General features: G+C 42.9%; 1 protein-coding gene across 4 annotated transcripts in view; it reads left to right on the top strand.

The window, feature by feature from the left end:
- The window catches only part of VPS13A (vacuolar protein sorting 13 homolog A), a 285,176-nt gene that overhangs the window by 149,067 nt on the left and 120,330 nt on the right, over nt 1-15,779 (top strand). For all 4 annotated transcript variants that reach the window (XR_013346200.1, XR_013346201.1, XM_077817554.1 and 1 more), the window contains exons 42-45: nt 672-773; nt 8,240-8,395; nt 8,575-8,836; nt 9,872-10,032. Coding sequence is in view for 2 of the 4 variants with exons in the window: in XM_077817554.1 (XP_077673680.1) it covers nt 672-773; nt 8,240-8,395; nt 8,575-8,836; nt 9,872-10,032 (681 nt within the window). In the remaining 2 variants the exon portion in view is untranslated. The remainder of the gene's footprint in view (nt 1-671; nt 774-8,239; nt 8,396-8,574; nt 8,837-9,871; nt 10,033-15,779) is intronic.

Here is a 15,779-nt window from a genome sequence, read left to right as displayed (position 1 = left end):
CTGTGAGAACCCCTGAGTTAGAGAATTGCTAATGGGATACAGAACTTTTCACTCTAGGCCACTTATTCATATTTAGAATTGGAAAAGTAAGTAGAAAATAAAATCTGTTGCCTTAAGGTGGTGGTTTAATAACCTGTATGAAATAGGTTGGTAATTTTAGTCCATCTTATACTGGACGTGTATCCACATCCCAGTGGTTCTATTGGCATGCTTCTCAAAGACACCAAAGGTAGAAACGGCTATGTAGAGAGAACTTAGCCCGATGGTTCTTATTGATTAAAATTGACAAACATTTATGTGGAATTGGGTCATGGGGAAGTTTGTGCTGCTGCCTTATGGGCCGTGCTTGCTTTATGTTGTATAAGTAAAAGATTTTTGTCTCTAGTTCCCTTTATAGTCAGATTCTAGTATCCTGGCCTCCATGAAATCAGTGACAAAACTCCTATTGACTCCACTGAGGCCAGGATGTCAGTCCCATTGTTTTTTCATGTTTTATTTTAGTTTTACTTAAAGATTTTTTATATTCTAATATAATGAAAACAAGCAACGTGTTATAATGTCTTATTTTGAAGTTTCTGTTTGAGTCTATAGAGCATCTTTTATTATTTGCTGTTGGTTCTAAGGTGTATCTTTTCTTAATTCAGTACTCTGATGATTTTATATTTTTTTAGGTGCATTATTATAATGAGATGTTTGGTGTGTGGGAACCTTTGCTTGAACCACTAGAAATTGAAAAGAGTGATGAATTCAAACCATGGACTCTTGGAATCAAGGTATATTTTCAGAAGTGTAAACTGAAACTATTAACATACAAATCTACATTTTAAATAACTTTTGGGTTGAAACATGAACCGGTAGAGCAAGGCTATTTGAACTTAAAGTTAATACTCTGTTCAGTCGTGTATGCCAAGGGAATAGAATGCAGGGTAGGCCACAAGGCTTATATAACTCTAACTATTGTGACAGGGTCGGGCCAGATGGCTATAGGAGAGTAATAGAAGGCAGATATATTAGCCCTGGGCTAAGTAGGTCCCTTTTCCCTGGGTAAGGTAACAGGGAAGGTTCCAGAACAATCTGGAACCTTCTGGAGACAATTAAGACAGGTTGATTAGAACACCTGCAGCCAATCAAGAAGCTGCTGGAATCAATTAAGGCAGGCTAATCAGGGCTTCTGGGTTTTAAAAAGGAGCTCACTTCAGTTTGTGGTGTGCATGTGAGGAGCTGGCAGCAAGAGGCGCTAGGAGCTGAGAGTGAGAAAGCATACTGTTGTAGGACTGAGGAGTAGAAGCATTATCAGATACCAGGAGGAAGGTCCTATGGTGAGGATAAAGAAGGTGTTGGGAGGAGGCCATGGGGAAGTAGCCCAGGGAGTTGTAGCTGTCGCACAGCTGTTCCAGGAGGCACTCTAGACACAGGGCTCTGTGCTGGAACCCGGAGTAGAGGGTAGGCCCGGGTTCCCCCTAAACCTCCCAACTCCTGGTCAGACACAGGAGGAGTTGACCTGGACTGTGGGTTCACGAAAACGGCCAAACTAAGGGCTGCCGTGAAGCTCCAAGGCGAGCAAATCCACCAATAAGCGCAAGACCCACCGAGGTAGAGGAGGAACTTTGTGAAACTATGTATATTGGCTAAAAGTGAGTGCGGTTAGAAGTTGATTGACCACACTTTTTTCCCCCTCTTTGCATTCTTATATCTAGAGCATGTACAAACATGATTAACTTAGAGACAGAAACTGTTCACAGAATGCAGCATAGTGATTAGTCTACAGTGACTACTCACTTGCCAAAGTATATATTTAAAACTTCATTTTTAAATTGAATACAAAAACTGAAATTGAAAAAGAAAAGATGTTTTCTTCTTCACATTGATTAAACCAACCGTTGTTCTTTGGGTAGATGCAGCCTCATATTTCATTTAGGTGTGTGTGCCCAGAGTGCCGGAGCCAGAGAATTTGCCTAGCAGTATCCATAGAGGGGCGGAGCTTGCGCCTTGTGACCGCAGCCCTCCCCCTGGCTCTGAGGTGGCACCACCCTGACCCCTCCTCGGTTCCTTCTTATCACCTGTGGCTGGAGTTGGAGATCTGTGTGGTTTTCAACCTCACAATCGTCTATTCAGTGAGGTTTTTTTCTAGTTCTACATAGTTCATGAGTACCCCAGTATAGTGGTAGTTGTAGTTTGTCTCCTAATGATGCCCTCACCCAGATTTAAACATTGTCTGTGGTGTGGGTGGGGCAAACCCTACTAACTATCCCTACACACAGTGCTTGTTGTGTCTAGCTGAAGCCCACGTTAAGAAGCAGGGTTCGATTTGCAGATTGTTCACAAAACAGACTCAAGTGGCCAGGAATCTCCATCTGAAGCAGCACCTGCTCAAATACGCCATGTGGACTGTTTCAGTATCGAGGCCTTCATCAGATCATAGGTCGCCCTTGGATCGGAAAGTGCTGTCGCTTCGCTTCCTGGAGCTGGCACCTCTCCGAAGAGATTGAGGAGTTGTTCCCCACCATGTGTGCTGAGGAAAAGGTCACATAAGACCAAGGGACGCCACTTCAGGTACTGTGGGGACTTGTCTCCCTCCTTTAGAAGGAACATGGATCGACACGTCATGAATTCTGGTGCATGGGATGGAGCAGGTCGTGTCAGCTACTCCCCGACACTATGCCAGGAGGTTAGAAACCCTGTACCATTGACTCTGGTTCTGGCCCGAGGGTGTCCTTTCAGTCAGGTACCAGTGAGGGCGATGCTGGCACTGGCTGCTTCAGCGCTGGCAGTGTATCAGACAACAGGGACCTCCTTTGCCTTTCTGTCTTGACCTCTCCCTTGGTCCAGAACTTTGCCAGGGCTGTGTCCTTTATAGCTCTGTTGGCTGGACAGGCTGCTGAACCTATGGGTCTGCTGATGCTGCGCCCTGGTGTTTCCCTCAGGAGAAACAGGGCTGGTACCAGACTTCTTATAAGCAACCTCCTCAGTACCAGGAACTACTTCAGTTTTTATGTGGCCAGCACTGCCAGTGTTGCTGAGGCAGCAGTCACTGCCTTCCACCTTGGAACTCTTAGTTATGTCAGTGCCAATGTTGACTTTGGGATCAACACCATTCCCAGCATCGGAGACTGAGGAGGCGTACTAGCTGCCAGCCGTACCATTCCCACCATTGGTATCAGCACCCTAATCATTCTGGGCTATGGACGAGTCAGACCGGCTGCTTGCGCCCTCAGAACTGCCCTTACTGTTATGCCCTGAAGCTCAGCTTCCACAGCTCTTCACCATGTTGTTTTTGGGTGGCCTCGTTTTCACTTGCCTTCAGATGTCCATCTTATTGCTGTTCTGGTGATGGAATCAGTTTCCATCCAAAGCACATGACCGATCCATCTCCAACACCTCCTGGCAATGATGGTGCTCAGATCCTCTTGGCTGCACTGTGTCAATAGATCTTGGTTTGAGATTGTCCTGGCTGATGGTGCTGCCCAAGTATGTGAATGTTTCTACATTGGTGAGAACATAATCCTCTAGTCGTATTGGCAATGGTGAGGCAATATTAAAGGTCATGATATCTGTCTTATTGCTGTTGATTTTCAGTCCAATTTGCTGGCTGAATGTGTTGAGTCAAGTTGTTTTTTCTTGTATATGGTGTTGGGAGTGTGATAGGAGAGTGACATCGTCTGTGAAGTCCAGGTCTTCAAAGGATGAGAATAGTGCCTCTTGGCATGTCTTCTATTGTATGCCGCATTACCCAGTCAATGGCAATGTTGAAGAGGATTGCAGACATGACACACCACTGCAAAACTGAAATCACTGTGATCAACACTGCATGTAAAGTTGAAATAGAAGCTTTTGATGACATTGATTATATGAAAAGGAATTCCATATGCCCGCAGAATGTGCCATAGGCTGGTCTTGAGAATGCTATCAAAAGCATTCTTAAAGTCTATGAAATTTATGTAGAGTTTCACTGAACTAAACACTGTTCTATTCTGTTTTGTAGAGTGAAGATCTGGTCTGTGCATCCACGCTTGTTCCAAAAACCAGCTTGCTCTTTTCTGAGAATGCTATCAACTGCCTCTGATATATGCTGGACTACGATCTTACACAATACTTTGCTTAGCACAGATAAAAGTGTGATACCATGCCAGTTATTACAATCACTGAGAGTTCCTTTCTTTGGTATCTTCACTATAACCACATTGGTCCACTCATCCGGTACTTTTTTCCTTTCCCAGACTGATGTAAATAGAGGGGCTAGGATAGATGCTGCTAATTTAGGATTTACTTGAACAATTCTGCATTCAAGTTATCCTTGCCAGGAGTATTCCCATTTTTTAAAGATTTGGTGGCTTGAATGATCACTTCCTTAGTTGGGGTGTCTGTGTTGATATCAAGATCTTCTGCCTCCTGGATGTTTGCTTCCTCTTTAGGTAGCTCTCTGTTCAGCAATTCTTTGAAATGCTCTGTCCAGTGCATTTCTTGTTCTTTTTCGGTTGTTAGTAGGTGTCATTGTTTGTTCCTGATGAGAGTGTTTGTTGCTGTCTGCCTTTTACCACTGATAAGCCGCGTCATTTTGTAGATGGTTCCTTGTTCATCGCGAGCAACTGCGTCCTCTGCTTGTGTTGCCAGATTATCCATATAATGCCATTTGTCTTCTCTCACAAGGCATTTGACCTCCTGGTGTGCCTTGCTATACTGCTCATGGTATTTGTCCTTTAGCTTCTGGGATTTTTTCTTCAGGGCTTGTCTGGTTTCTGTGGAGTTCCATGTGCTGGGTGTAATCCACTCCTTCCTTCTCTTCTGCTTGTAGCCTAGACAGGCTTCACTGCTCTGTTTATAAATTGCTGTTACTTTGTTCCACTTCTTGTTAATCTCCTCATCTGCATTCCCCTCCTCTTCATCAAGGTCTGCTTCATCAAGTGCTTGCAACCTGTTCTTTAACTGAAGAATGAAGGCTTTCTATATTTCAAGGGACTTTAGCTTGTCGATATAACGTCTATGTCCCTTGTTTGGTGGACTCACACATCTCAGTTTTAGCTTGATGGAGGCTGTCACAAGATGGTGGTTACTGCCAACATCTGCACCTGTTCTCACTTTCACATCTGTCAGTGAGCATCGCCATTGATCATGATATGGTCAGTCTGGTTCTTATCTCTGCCATTTGGAGAACAGCATGTCAGCTTGTGAATTTCACAATGTTCAAATAGGGTTCCACCGATGACTAGGTCATTCATATTACAGAAATCAACACGCCTTTCTCCGTTTTCAGCATGCCACACCCATGTCTTCTAATTGCTTTGTCATTGTTTTGTGTTGTCCTTACTGACCTTGACATTCAGGTCTCCCATGACGATAATTAGGTTGTGGCATGATACTCTCTCTTACTCCGCCTGTAGTGTAAGGTAGAATTTGTCCTTTACTTCCTCATCACTGTCATTTATCAGAGCATAACACTGAATCAGGGTGATATTATTATGTTTCCCTTTCAGTCTGGCTCTCATAAGTCTGCTACTGATGGATTTCCATTCAAGGAGGGAATGCTCCACTCCCTTCTTCAAAAGGATGGCAACAACCTCATGGTGTTGTCCATCATCCCATCCAGAAAACAGCAAAGTTTCTCTCCAGGCTGTTGTTAATCTTCCTGATCGCATCCATCTGCTCTCACTGACACCTAGGATGTGTAAGCTGTAGCGTCTCTGCTGAGCTAGCTTCCCTGCTTCGTACATTGTCCGTATGTTCAAAAAACCAAGTTTGGTTTTTGTCTTGGTGTTGAGCACTTCAGTCTTCATGCCAGTGGCTTCCTTTTAGCTTTCACCACTGGCAGTCATATGGGTCATTGACTCCTGAAGGCCATCACACACGGTAATGGTCAATTTCTCCATCGCTGTTTCTGTAACTTATTTTGTTTTTTACGGGACAGGGTTGTTAGCCCTGTGCCTAACCCCGAACCTGGAGGACCGAGGTGTCTATTTTGTCTGGCCCTTACCCCACAGACCAATCCAGCATGGTTGAACCTATCAGGAGCAAAAAGCCCCCCGCCGACACAGACTCTGGGGATCATTAGAGCATGCAAGCTGTCCTGCCATGATAAGGCACAGAAACCAGAGCACAGCACGGCTGCTGCATGGCTGAATGAGGAGGAAGAGCGGTGTTCCGCGGCTGTTTAGAAGGTTCTACTCAACATTAGGAATCCCTCTACCAGGATGGCTTGTTGGGCAAATGGAAATGACTTTTCCTCTGGTCATTAGCCCGTAGAATTCAACCGATGCTGGCTTCCATTCATGACATCTTGGAGTACCTGCTGCACCTTCAGTCATTGGAGTTTGTTCTTAGTTCATTGAAAGTGCATCCGGCGGTGATATCTGCATTTCGTCCCCCTATTCAGGGAAGATCAGTCTTCTCCAGTCCCATGGTGACAAGATACTTAAAAGGGCTTCTTTGTCTACTCCTCCAGTCCAAGAGCCAGTTCATCTGTGGAACCTTCTCTGTCCCAGCAGCCTGATAGGACCTCAGTTTTAGCTCTTAGCATCTTGTCCCTTTCTGCTTTTGTCTCAGAAAACTACATTCCTGGCAGTGATGACATCCATGAGGAGTATGAGAGAGTAGCGGGCCCTGATGGCAGGGCCTCCTTATACACAATTCTCCAAAGACAAGGTGACTTTACGACCATATCTAAAATTTTTGTCTAAAGCAGATTCTCAGTTTCATTTGAACCACATGGTATACTTACCTGTATTCCTTTTAAGCTGCATTCATCTCTGGAGGAGCAGCATCTCCATAAATTATATGTCAGGTGATGTCTATCCTTCTGTCTGGACAGGACTAAACAGTTCTGTGCTTCGCCTTGCCTGTTTGTGTCATATGCAGATTGTATGAAGGGTCAGGTGACCTCTTCACGGATGATCTCTAGATTTATACCATCCTGTATCAAGACTGCATATGAAATAAGTAAGTGGGTGTGAGCTCATTCGACGAGAGTGCAAGCAATGTCAGTAGCATTCCTCAGTGACTTTTCCATATTGAACATTGGTATGACTGGCATGTGGTCTTCCATAGGTACATTTACAAACCGCTATGCCATCACCGCATCTGCCAGGGTGGATGCAACTTTCAGAAGGGTTGTCCTGCAATCCTTGTTTAGGTAGACTCTGAGCCCCTCCTCTGGGGGCGGGGAAGGGTACTGCTTGTGAATCATCTAAATGGATTTACACAGCTGCATCTACTCACAGTAAGTAATCTTTTTTTTTCTTCTTTAACTGTGGTTCTTCGAGATGTGATGTAGATGTGTATTCCTCGACCCACCTTCTGTCCCCCTGCATTGGAGTCTATCTCTGGGCATTCGGTGCAAGGGAACTGAGGGAGGGTCTATGGTGAGGGTCTGAGGCCATGAGGTGCAAGCGTTATGCCTCCATGCATACTGCTAAGCAAATTCTCCTGCTCCAGCGCACCAGATGTGCACACGCCTAGGTGGAATACATATCTGCATTACATCTCAAAGAACCACTGTTACAGTTACTCTCTCTGGAAGAAAAATCTGTCTGATTATGCCAGGTTTCAGCTATCATAGAACTTTAATCTTTAACATTTTGAAACAGGTATTTTGAATGGAAACTATCAGAATCCTTGTCAGTGGTGTAAGTTTTTCAATAGAGTGCAGCTTCCGGGTGCTGCTGAATTACAGCCTGCTTTTTTTAAGGATAGTTGCCCTCTGCTCAAGGAATGCTGTGTTAGTTGTGTGTGTTCCCTTAATAATTGGTTATATTTATGGGATAGTAATTAATCATATTTTATACTAAAAATAGCTTTTTATAGAGAAGGTTGGATTTAAATTTTCAGATTAGAAAAAATGCGGTAAACCTAAAACAAATGTGGATCCTGACCTCTTTCCAGTCTGAGACTTTGAGCAATACCTCTCTTCCTATAAATAGTAGAGAGAATAGTTCATAAAAGCTCTGGGGCTTGGTGTCAGCCTTTTCATTCTTATTTCATCTTCTGGATGCTGCTCTGATATTTACCAGATGGTTATTATTCTCAGGGGACTATATCCCAGCTTTGAATAGTCAAAGTGCAGCTACTTTTCCTTCCTGCCCCCGACATACCCCCAGCAGTGGCGGGAATTCTGTCATCAGTATTTTCAGGCTGAGAAGTGCAGTCCAAATATCTCGGATTGATGCAGAGATTATTCCTAGAAAGAAAATCATTGGACAATTAATTTCCCCTTTTCTTTTTTGGTAAAATTCATTTTTGGCTTTTTTAGATGAAAAAGAAGGCTAAAGGAGCATTAGAATCAGATGCTGAAGAAGAACGCTATAAGGTACCAGAATATAAAACAGTAATAAACATCTCCTCGAAAGACCAGCTGAACATTACACTATCCAAATGTGGACTACAAATGTTGAGTAACCTGGGCATGGTAAGAAATATCACCTATCTGTTTAAATGGGACTTCTTCACAATCAAGAAATTCAGTGTTAGTTTAGATGACTTTTTATACAGGTAATCTAGATTTAAATAACACTTTGGTATTTAGTACCTCTTGGGGTTATTTGTGCTTTTAAATATATATTTTAACAAATTTATTTTGTTCTTTAGGCATTTGCTGAAGCAGCTAGCAAAACTTCAGACATCTTCAAAAAAGATCAAGCACCATTCGTAATAATGAATTCCTTAGGACTTCCCATCACTGTCTCACCGAGTGATTCCTTTAAAGTCCTTAATGTTGAGTCTGGAGCAAAAACATTTCATTTAAAAGATGGGGAAAGTCTAAACATGGAGTTTCTCAGAACTAAAAGTGAGAGTGACCAGTTCGCAGCAATGACCACCCTAAGCAGCAAAATGTTTTACATTCAGCTCAGTAAGTTACATAATAAATCTTCTGCTTTTGTATACATCAGTAGTGCATCTTCCCAGTGAAGAAGATAATGCTTGCGTTTAATATGATTTTTATTACTTGAAAGGAACAATTTCTGGCTTTCCAGTGACATAGCAATATCTTAAATCTTACTTTAGAGTCACATCGGATTTGTTTTGTGTGTATGTAAATATTTTTCAAATTTACATATGATACATTTGAGCATAATTATTGTGGTCTGCTGGTTTATTCTATGCCATAATAATGTAGGCCCCAGTTTTTGGACAGGCCTTGTCTCAGTTTCTGATTTTTGTGCCCAGAAACAAGTAGTTCAGACTTCATTTGCATACACAACTTTGAGTGCAAAATTGTGCCTCCAAAATTTGAGTCTATTTCTAGATAGTTTAAGCATTTATGTATTGTGGTCCTGGAAAAGGTGATTTTTAATAAAGATTTTAAAGAAAATTAGCATGGTTTATTAATTCAAAAAATAATGAACCTATTTTAATACTGTATAGCTTGCAATTGAATAACGTTGATAATGCTAGTTTATTAATTATGAATTTGGGACTTTTCAAAACTAGTTTGTCAGAGTACCTTCAACCACTTATTTCATTATTACTGTGAAACATTAATGAATGAAGCTATTGCGCCACACCAATAAACATTTTTTTTAAAAGATGCAAAACTTAATGTAAATTATCAGTCTTTGCAAAACAATGTTGATGATTTGTAGTGGTAAAAGACACATTAAAAATATTAGAGATTAACTCATCCTTTCTAAAAACAATTTTGTAGTATTAGCCAAACTACTGAGAAATTTTACTTCTAAGAGAGTGACATTCAGATCAGAAATAGCATAATTCCATATTATATTTTGTAAACCGGTGAATATTCTTCATGTTTCCAGATTTATTGTTACAGTAAAAATTCTTGAACACAGATTTTTTTTGTATAAATTGTTGGTTTTTCAAATGTATGTACATGCTGCTTTGATTGTTTCATTAATTTATAACTGTGTATTTTTTCAACTTTGAGGTCCTCATAAACACTCCACTGCTGACAAGATTCCGTTGACAAAAGTGGGTCGATGTCTTTATAGAGTAAGACATGAGGAGTCGGGTGTTGAAAGATCCATTGTTTGTCAAATTGATACGGCAGAAGGGAGTAAGATGATAACTGTACGTTCTCCTGTACAGGTACTACAGTTTTCTTCCAATACCTTTTTATAAGACTGTTAATCTGGGTGATTTTATTGACTATAATTCCACATCACCATGTTTACAACCATGTTTTAAGAACAGTTATTGAGAGAACTTTTCTAGCACAGATTCTCTTACCAGTGTGGACTGGAATTGTCTTAGTACTGTTACAGATAATCATTAGAGAGATTAGTACATTAGTACAGCACTTGCTTTATATAATACATTTCACAACAGAAAAAGCCCATTCACACCAACCAGGGAAACAGCTATAGCACAGTTTCAGATATTGTGGGGACAAGAACATGAGGTTCTGTTTGCCCATCCCCATGTGTGAATGTGAGTCTCTATTCCCCAACAAGTTGTGGACTAGTCATGGAAACCTATTCCATAGTTGGGAATGTTTTACCTTAAGTCTTGTGGCATTAAGGAATGGTCTGAAAGAGCTTAAATGTATTCTGCAGTCCAGCGTATCCCACAATGCCGGACAACTGGGACCCTCCCCTCCACTGAGCAGCTCATGGAGGTGGATCAAAGTTTTGGCCCTGTGCCCTCTGACCATACCCCCTCTGCTCCTGCTTGCTGCCAGTTCCTCTGCTCTGCATTAGCAGTCAGTTGATGGTATGATTGCTCCTGCCCCCATTTATTTGTTAGTTTAATTTTTACCCTGTTTTTGAGCAGTGGCAGGCAGGTATTTCTTTCTGGCTTCCTCCTCCTCCTTGGGTCATTAACATTTCGGTGGTTTAACGCATCTTATCCTCTGCCAAAGCTGTTTCCTGCTGGCTCCTCTGTCACCATACAGGTAGGGCAGAGCAGTCAAAAAGCACCAGGTTAAATCCAAGCAGTGTTCCATTTGTGAGGTAGTCTTCCCAGGAGTGACAGACAATGAGTTGTGCCTAGCCTGCACCCAGCTGACTTCAAAAGGCTCAACATATAGATGAATAAAACGAAGTTTCATTTGGGGAATCTGGCCTATATGGTGTCATCCTTTTCTTGGGGTGCTTCCTGACTTCAGTGGATCTAGCAGATGCATACTTCTGTATTCTCTTCAGACTGTGTCACTGCAGGCTTCTGAGGTTTGCCTATGGCAGGAAACATCAGTATCAAACAGTCTGGTTCAGCCTGTCCTCGGCCCCCAGGTTTACAAAGATGGTGGTGGTGATAGTTGCCAGACTCTGGTCACAGGGAACGTGCCGGTACCCATTCCTGAACCACATGCCAATGAGAGCTCCATCACAGTCAGCAGCACACAGAGCCATGTCCTGGACATTGATCTCCTACAGGTGCACGGCTTTATCAATTTCAAGAAAAGTTCCCTGACTCCGTCCACCAGCATAATTCATCTGGGAGCAGAAACAGATGTGTTGATAGCAAAGATCTATCCATCACTAAAAACATTTCAGAAAAATCTTGGATCTTAGCTTGCTCTGGAGCTGCAGGAGGCCTACTATACCACTGTGCCTTCAACTGCTAGGCCTTCTGGTGTCATATAAAGAGATCATTGCATCAGCACAATCACACATCAGAAGCCTTCATGCTAAAGATGTGGAACTGCTCCCTGGAATACATGACAGATTAAGTTCAGATTCCAACACAAGTACTCCACTCCCTACAGTGGTGGTTGGACCATGACAGTGTCTGCAAAGTCATGCCCATCTGCCTTCAGGATTCTCTTTCTCACAACTGACTAGCACACTTGGAGACTCAAGCATCTCAGGGCCCCTGGAGCCTGGAGGAAAATGCTCACGGCATAATCACCATAGAGCTGAGAGAGTGGTCAAGGTGGCTCTGCGAAGGTTCCATTCTGGTATAGAGTGGAACTATGTCCTGGTTCAATCAGACAACACAACTGTGGTCACATATTTAAACAACCAAGGGGGAACAAGGAGTCCAGTGCTACATGCAGAGATAATGGAAATAATGAAGGTGAGTGGAACAGTTTCTTTCCCTCCAAGCGATCCCCATAAAAGGGGATCTGAAACAAAAAGCTGGCTGGCTCAGCAAACAGAGTCAGTAACTCCAAGTGGTGATTGAATCAGAAGGTTTTCAATCTTAGTGTTCAGACTTTCTGCGTCCATTCAGGTGACTTCTTCACAAAACATACAAATGCAAAGAGGCCAAAATACTTCACCACGAAGACAGACTCCAGATCCAAGGGGACGGATGCCTTATCACATAGTTGGTCACAGGACCCTTTCTGTGTATTTCCACTTGTGGGGAAAGTGGTCCAAACAAAGTGAGAACAGGCAACCACACTGGCTGAGGAAACACCTTGGTTTCTGACCTGATAGAGCTGAACCAGGGGCCTCCACTACAGTTTCCATGGAGACTGGAAATTCTCTTGAAGTCCTTTTCTTCATCTATATCTGAAATGATTTCAACTAACAGTTTGTCTTTTGAGAGAGAAGCACTAGAACATCTGGGCCAGCCCTCCAGAGTCTTTAAGGCCTTTACTTTCATTTTGGCCAGTACTGATACTAAAAGCAGAGATTAATAAGACTGGGACTTTTCAGCTTGGAAAGGAGATGACATGGGGGGGATATGATAGAGGTCTACAAAATTATGACTGGTGTGGAGAAAGTAAATAAGGAAGTGTTGTTTACTTCTTCTCATAACACAGTAACTAGGGGCCACCAACTGAAATTAACAGGCAGCACGTTTAAAACGAACAAAAGGAAGTATTTTTTTCACATGCCGCACAGCCAACCTGTGGAACTCCTTGCCAGAGGATGAGACAGCCAAGACTATAACAGCGTTCAAAAAAGAACTAGATAAATTCATGGAGAATAGGTCCATCTATGGCTTCTAGCCAGGATGGGCAGGGATGGTGTCCCTAACCTCTGTTTGCCAGAAGCTGGGAGTGGGCGACAGGGTATGGATCACTTGATGATTATCTGTTCTGTTCGTTCCCTCTGGGGAACCTGTCATTAGCCACTGTCAGAAGACAGGATCCTGGGCTAGATGGACCTTTGGTCTGACCCAGTATGGCCATTGATATGTTCTTATACTCCACTATAATGTCCAGATTCATTTGCTGGTGCCAAGAGCACAGTGCAAATCCCATAAAACTAGGAATTCCAATCATTTTGGACTTTCTCCAAGAAGGCAGAAACAGAGGTCTCCAACCCAGCACCACTGTTTGTAAAATATCTGCTCATAGATAGTAGTGTGCTTTACACAGGGACCTCAGGCTCACTTGCAGAAAATCCCCAGGTAGCCAAATTTCTTAGAGTAGTACAATCTGACAGACCAGCGTTCAGGCCCCTCATCCAAAATGGAACCTACCTGTCCAGTGGTGTTACCTTTAAAATTATATCATCTTGATCATGGGACCTATCTTGTGTCCCTAGCCCAAAAAAATGCTTGCTTTATGAACTGGGAATTATTAAAAATAAAGGGAATCCTGATGCCTATTTATTACTTGCTCCCAAGTAATCAGCAATCTCCTGGAAGCATCCTTTAGATTCAACAGGACACACTTCATATTTAAATTTCTTTCAGTTTTTGTGCAGTGAGACACAGGTTTAATTGTAGAAAGTCAGGGAATTTTTAGTCCTGGAAAGCCCACAATGCACCAATACTTACAGGAAGGCATAAGCTTTATTTTATTTATTTTTTCACTTTGTTCTTTGACATCCTGACTCATTCAGGCCCTCTTAATCTTCCTAGCTTCACTGGGTCAGACTACAGGAAGGGTCATATCTGTGACTTAATTGACAAATAGCTGACTTGAGATGTTCTGAACATTCTCATCCTTGAAGATGCCATATCCCTCACTGTAAATATCTGTAGCCCTTTCAATCTTTGGTGTTGGAAACAAAGGGCTGCTCTTTGAGTGACTGTCCACGAGTTTCCCACTCTTTGTAAGCATGCTCTCACAAGCATGAGATTGTATTCTTTTGAATAGCAGTGTCCCTTGAGCTGCACCTGCTTCTTTAGTGCCCTCTTGTTTCCTGTAGCCATGGACATAAAGGGCCTCGTGGCTGCAAGCCACATTCAGTTCCTTCTTGCCCCCTATGATTGCGAGGTGGAACCCTGTAGTATCCATGTTCCTCGCTCTTAGCAAGCATAATTTGTATTAGTTCAGAATAGTTGTTAGTTACTGTACTCCAGATGAGGTTTTTTTGGGGTTTTTTTTTTTTGTTCCTTCCCCTACCCCCTGTTGGTTTAAAAGAAGTGTTAGACTTAAGAATAGAGTTGTGATATGTTTTCTTCCTGCCTATATAACCTCTGTATAAGGGCCTTATCCCTTCCCCCCAACCACTATATAGCAGTTCTGAAATGGCCAACCATAAATTGCTGGTGTTCACTCTGCGTCTCCTGCAGTGTACTGATGCCTAGGAATGACAGGCACTTCAGATGTCTGTTATGCCTGGAAGACAGACATGCTCCAGAATGCTGCTCTGTTTACAAGAGGACCCAGAAGGCAAGAGGTGCAAAACTGAAACACTTTCTCCCAGAGAGGCCCATGCAAGTCTCATTGGATCTTGGCAGACTTTCAGAGAATCTCCAGATATCAGGTTAATCCAGTGCCCAGGTGAGCTAAAATGCCAAGCTGAGTTACTGAGCCGTTTTGCATAAGCCCCTCTCGTTGTCCATTTCGGTGGTGTGCTCATCAAGTGGCCAGAAGGAGCATCACTTCCAGGACCAAGGCAGATGTTGATTTCCTTCTTCAAATAGGGATCACAGGGATTTCCCCCTAATGTTCACTTCTCTAGAAGCCTAAAAGTGATGTCCAACACTAAAACTCAACCCAGCACCGATGGTCTCTGTCCATATCGTAGACCATAGTGCCTCCAGTACTGAATACTCTGGCACTGAGCATTATGCCGCTGAGTGTCTCTATCGTGAGATGTCTCTCTTTAGCACAAATTACATTTTTCGGAAGCAATGGAAACTGCCGCTCCAGTGGCTCAAGGACTGTGTGTATCAGCACCCATGTACTACTTGGTGTGAACAGACCTTTCTCATCGAGAGGCTACAGAAGGTCGTTACCAAATAACCCATAGGACATGTGTAACAGAAGTGCCCCTCAACCTCAGAGGCACATAGCAGGGATTCCTCTCCTGAGCATGCCCCCTCTTCTCTGTGTGCGGCACAGTGAGAGTTCGGCAGAGAATTGAGGGATGAATCCTTGAGGGATACCAGAAAAATTGGGAACGAATAGGGAGCCCCCTTTGAGTATCCACCAATGTCATCCTAACTACTGCTACCAATCGCATCTGTGCTCGTTCCCCTGGGAAGTAAATCCATACTCAAGCAATTGGCATAATCCTTGATCTTTACAGACAGATTCACTTTGCCAAGTATACAGCTTCATTTGTATCAGGCTTGTCTCCTGTCCTATTTTCAACTTGTAAAGGGCAAGGAAGAATAGAGTAGGAATGGCCATTCTCCCAAACCTTATCAGCCTCTGGCCATCTTATTGCTTTTTCCAGGTAAAGCTGTTAGGGTCCGTCTCTCCTCTCCCCCTCCCCCCCCCCATTCACAGCTTCTATGGATGAGCTGAAAGTCTTCCAGGACTTATTGAAAAGAATTATGGAGATTCTGGACATTCCACTGGGAATTTATACAGGAGAAAACACCTGTATAAGCTTCTGGATATTCTCTAGTCTTCCTTTATGGGGCAACTGGCTAATGTTAATAGCCTTTAATGATGGGCTGCTCAGACTGGCCAAAATGATTTGGCATTGCCTGTCTCAATGACAGCAGCCTCTGAAAGCAGCCAATCAGTACACGTGACT

The sequence above is a fragment of the Eretmochelys imbricata genome, chromosome 5 (assembly GCF_965152235.1).
Source record: "Eretmochelys imbricata isolate rEreImb1 chromosome 5, rEreImb1.hap1, whole genome shotgun sequence".
Lineage (NCBI taxonomy): Eukaryota > Metazoa > Chordata > Testudines > Cheloniidae > Eretmochelys > Eretmochelys imbricata.
Note: the sequence above shows the minus strand (reverse complement) of the source record. Positions and strands in the feature narration are given on the sequence as shown.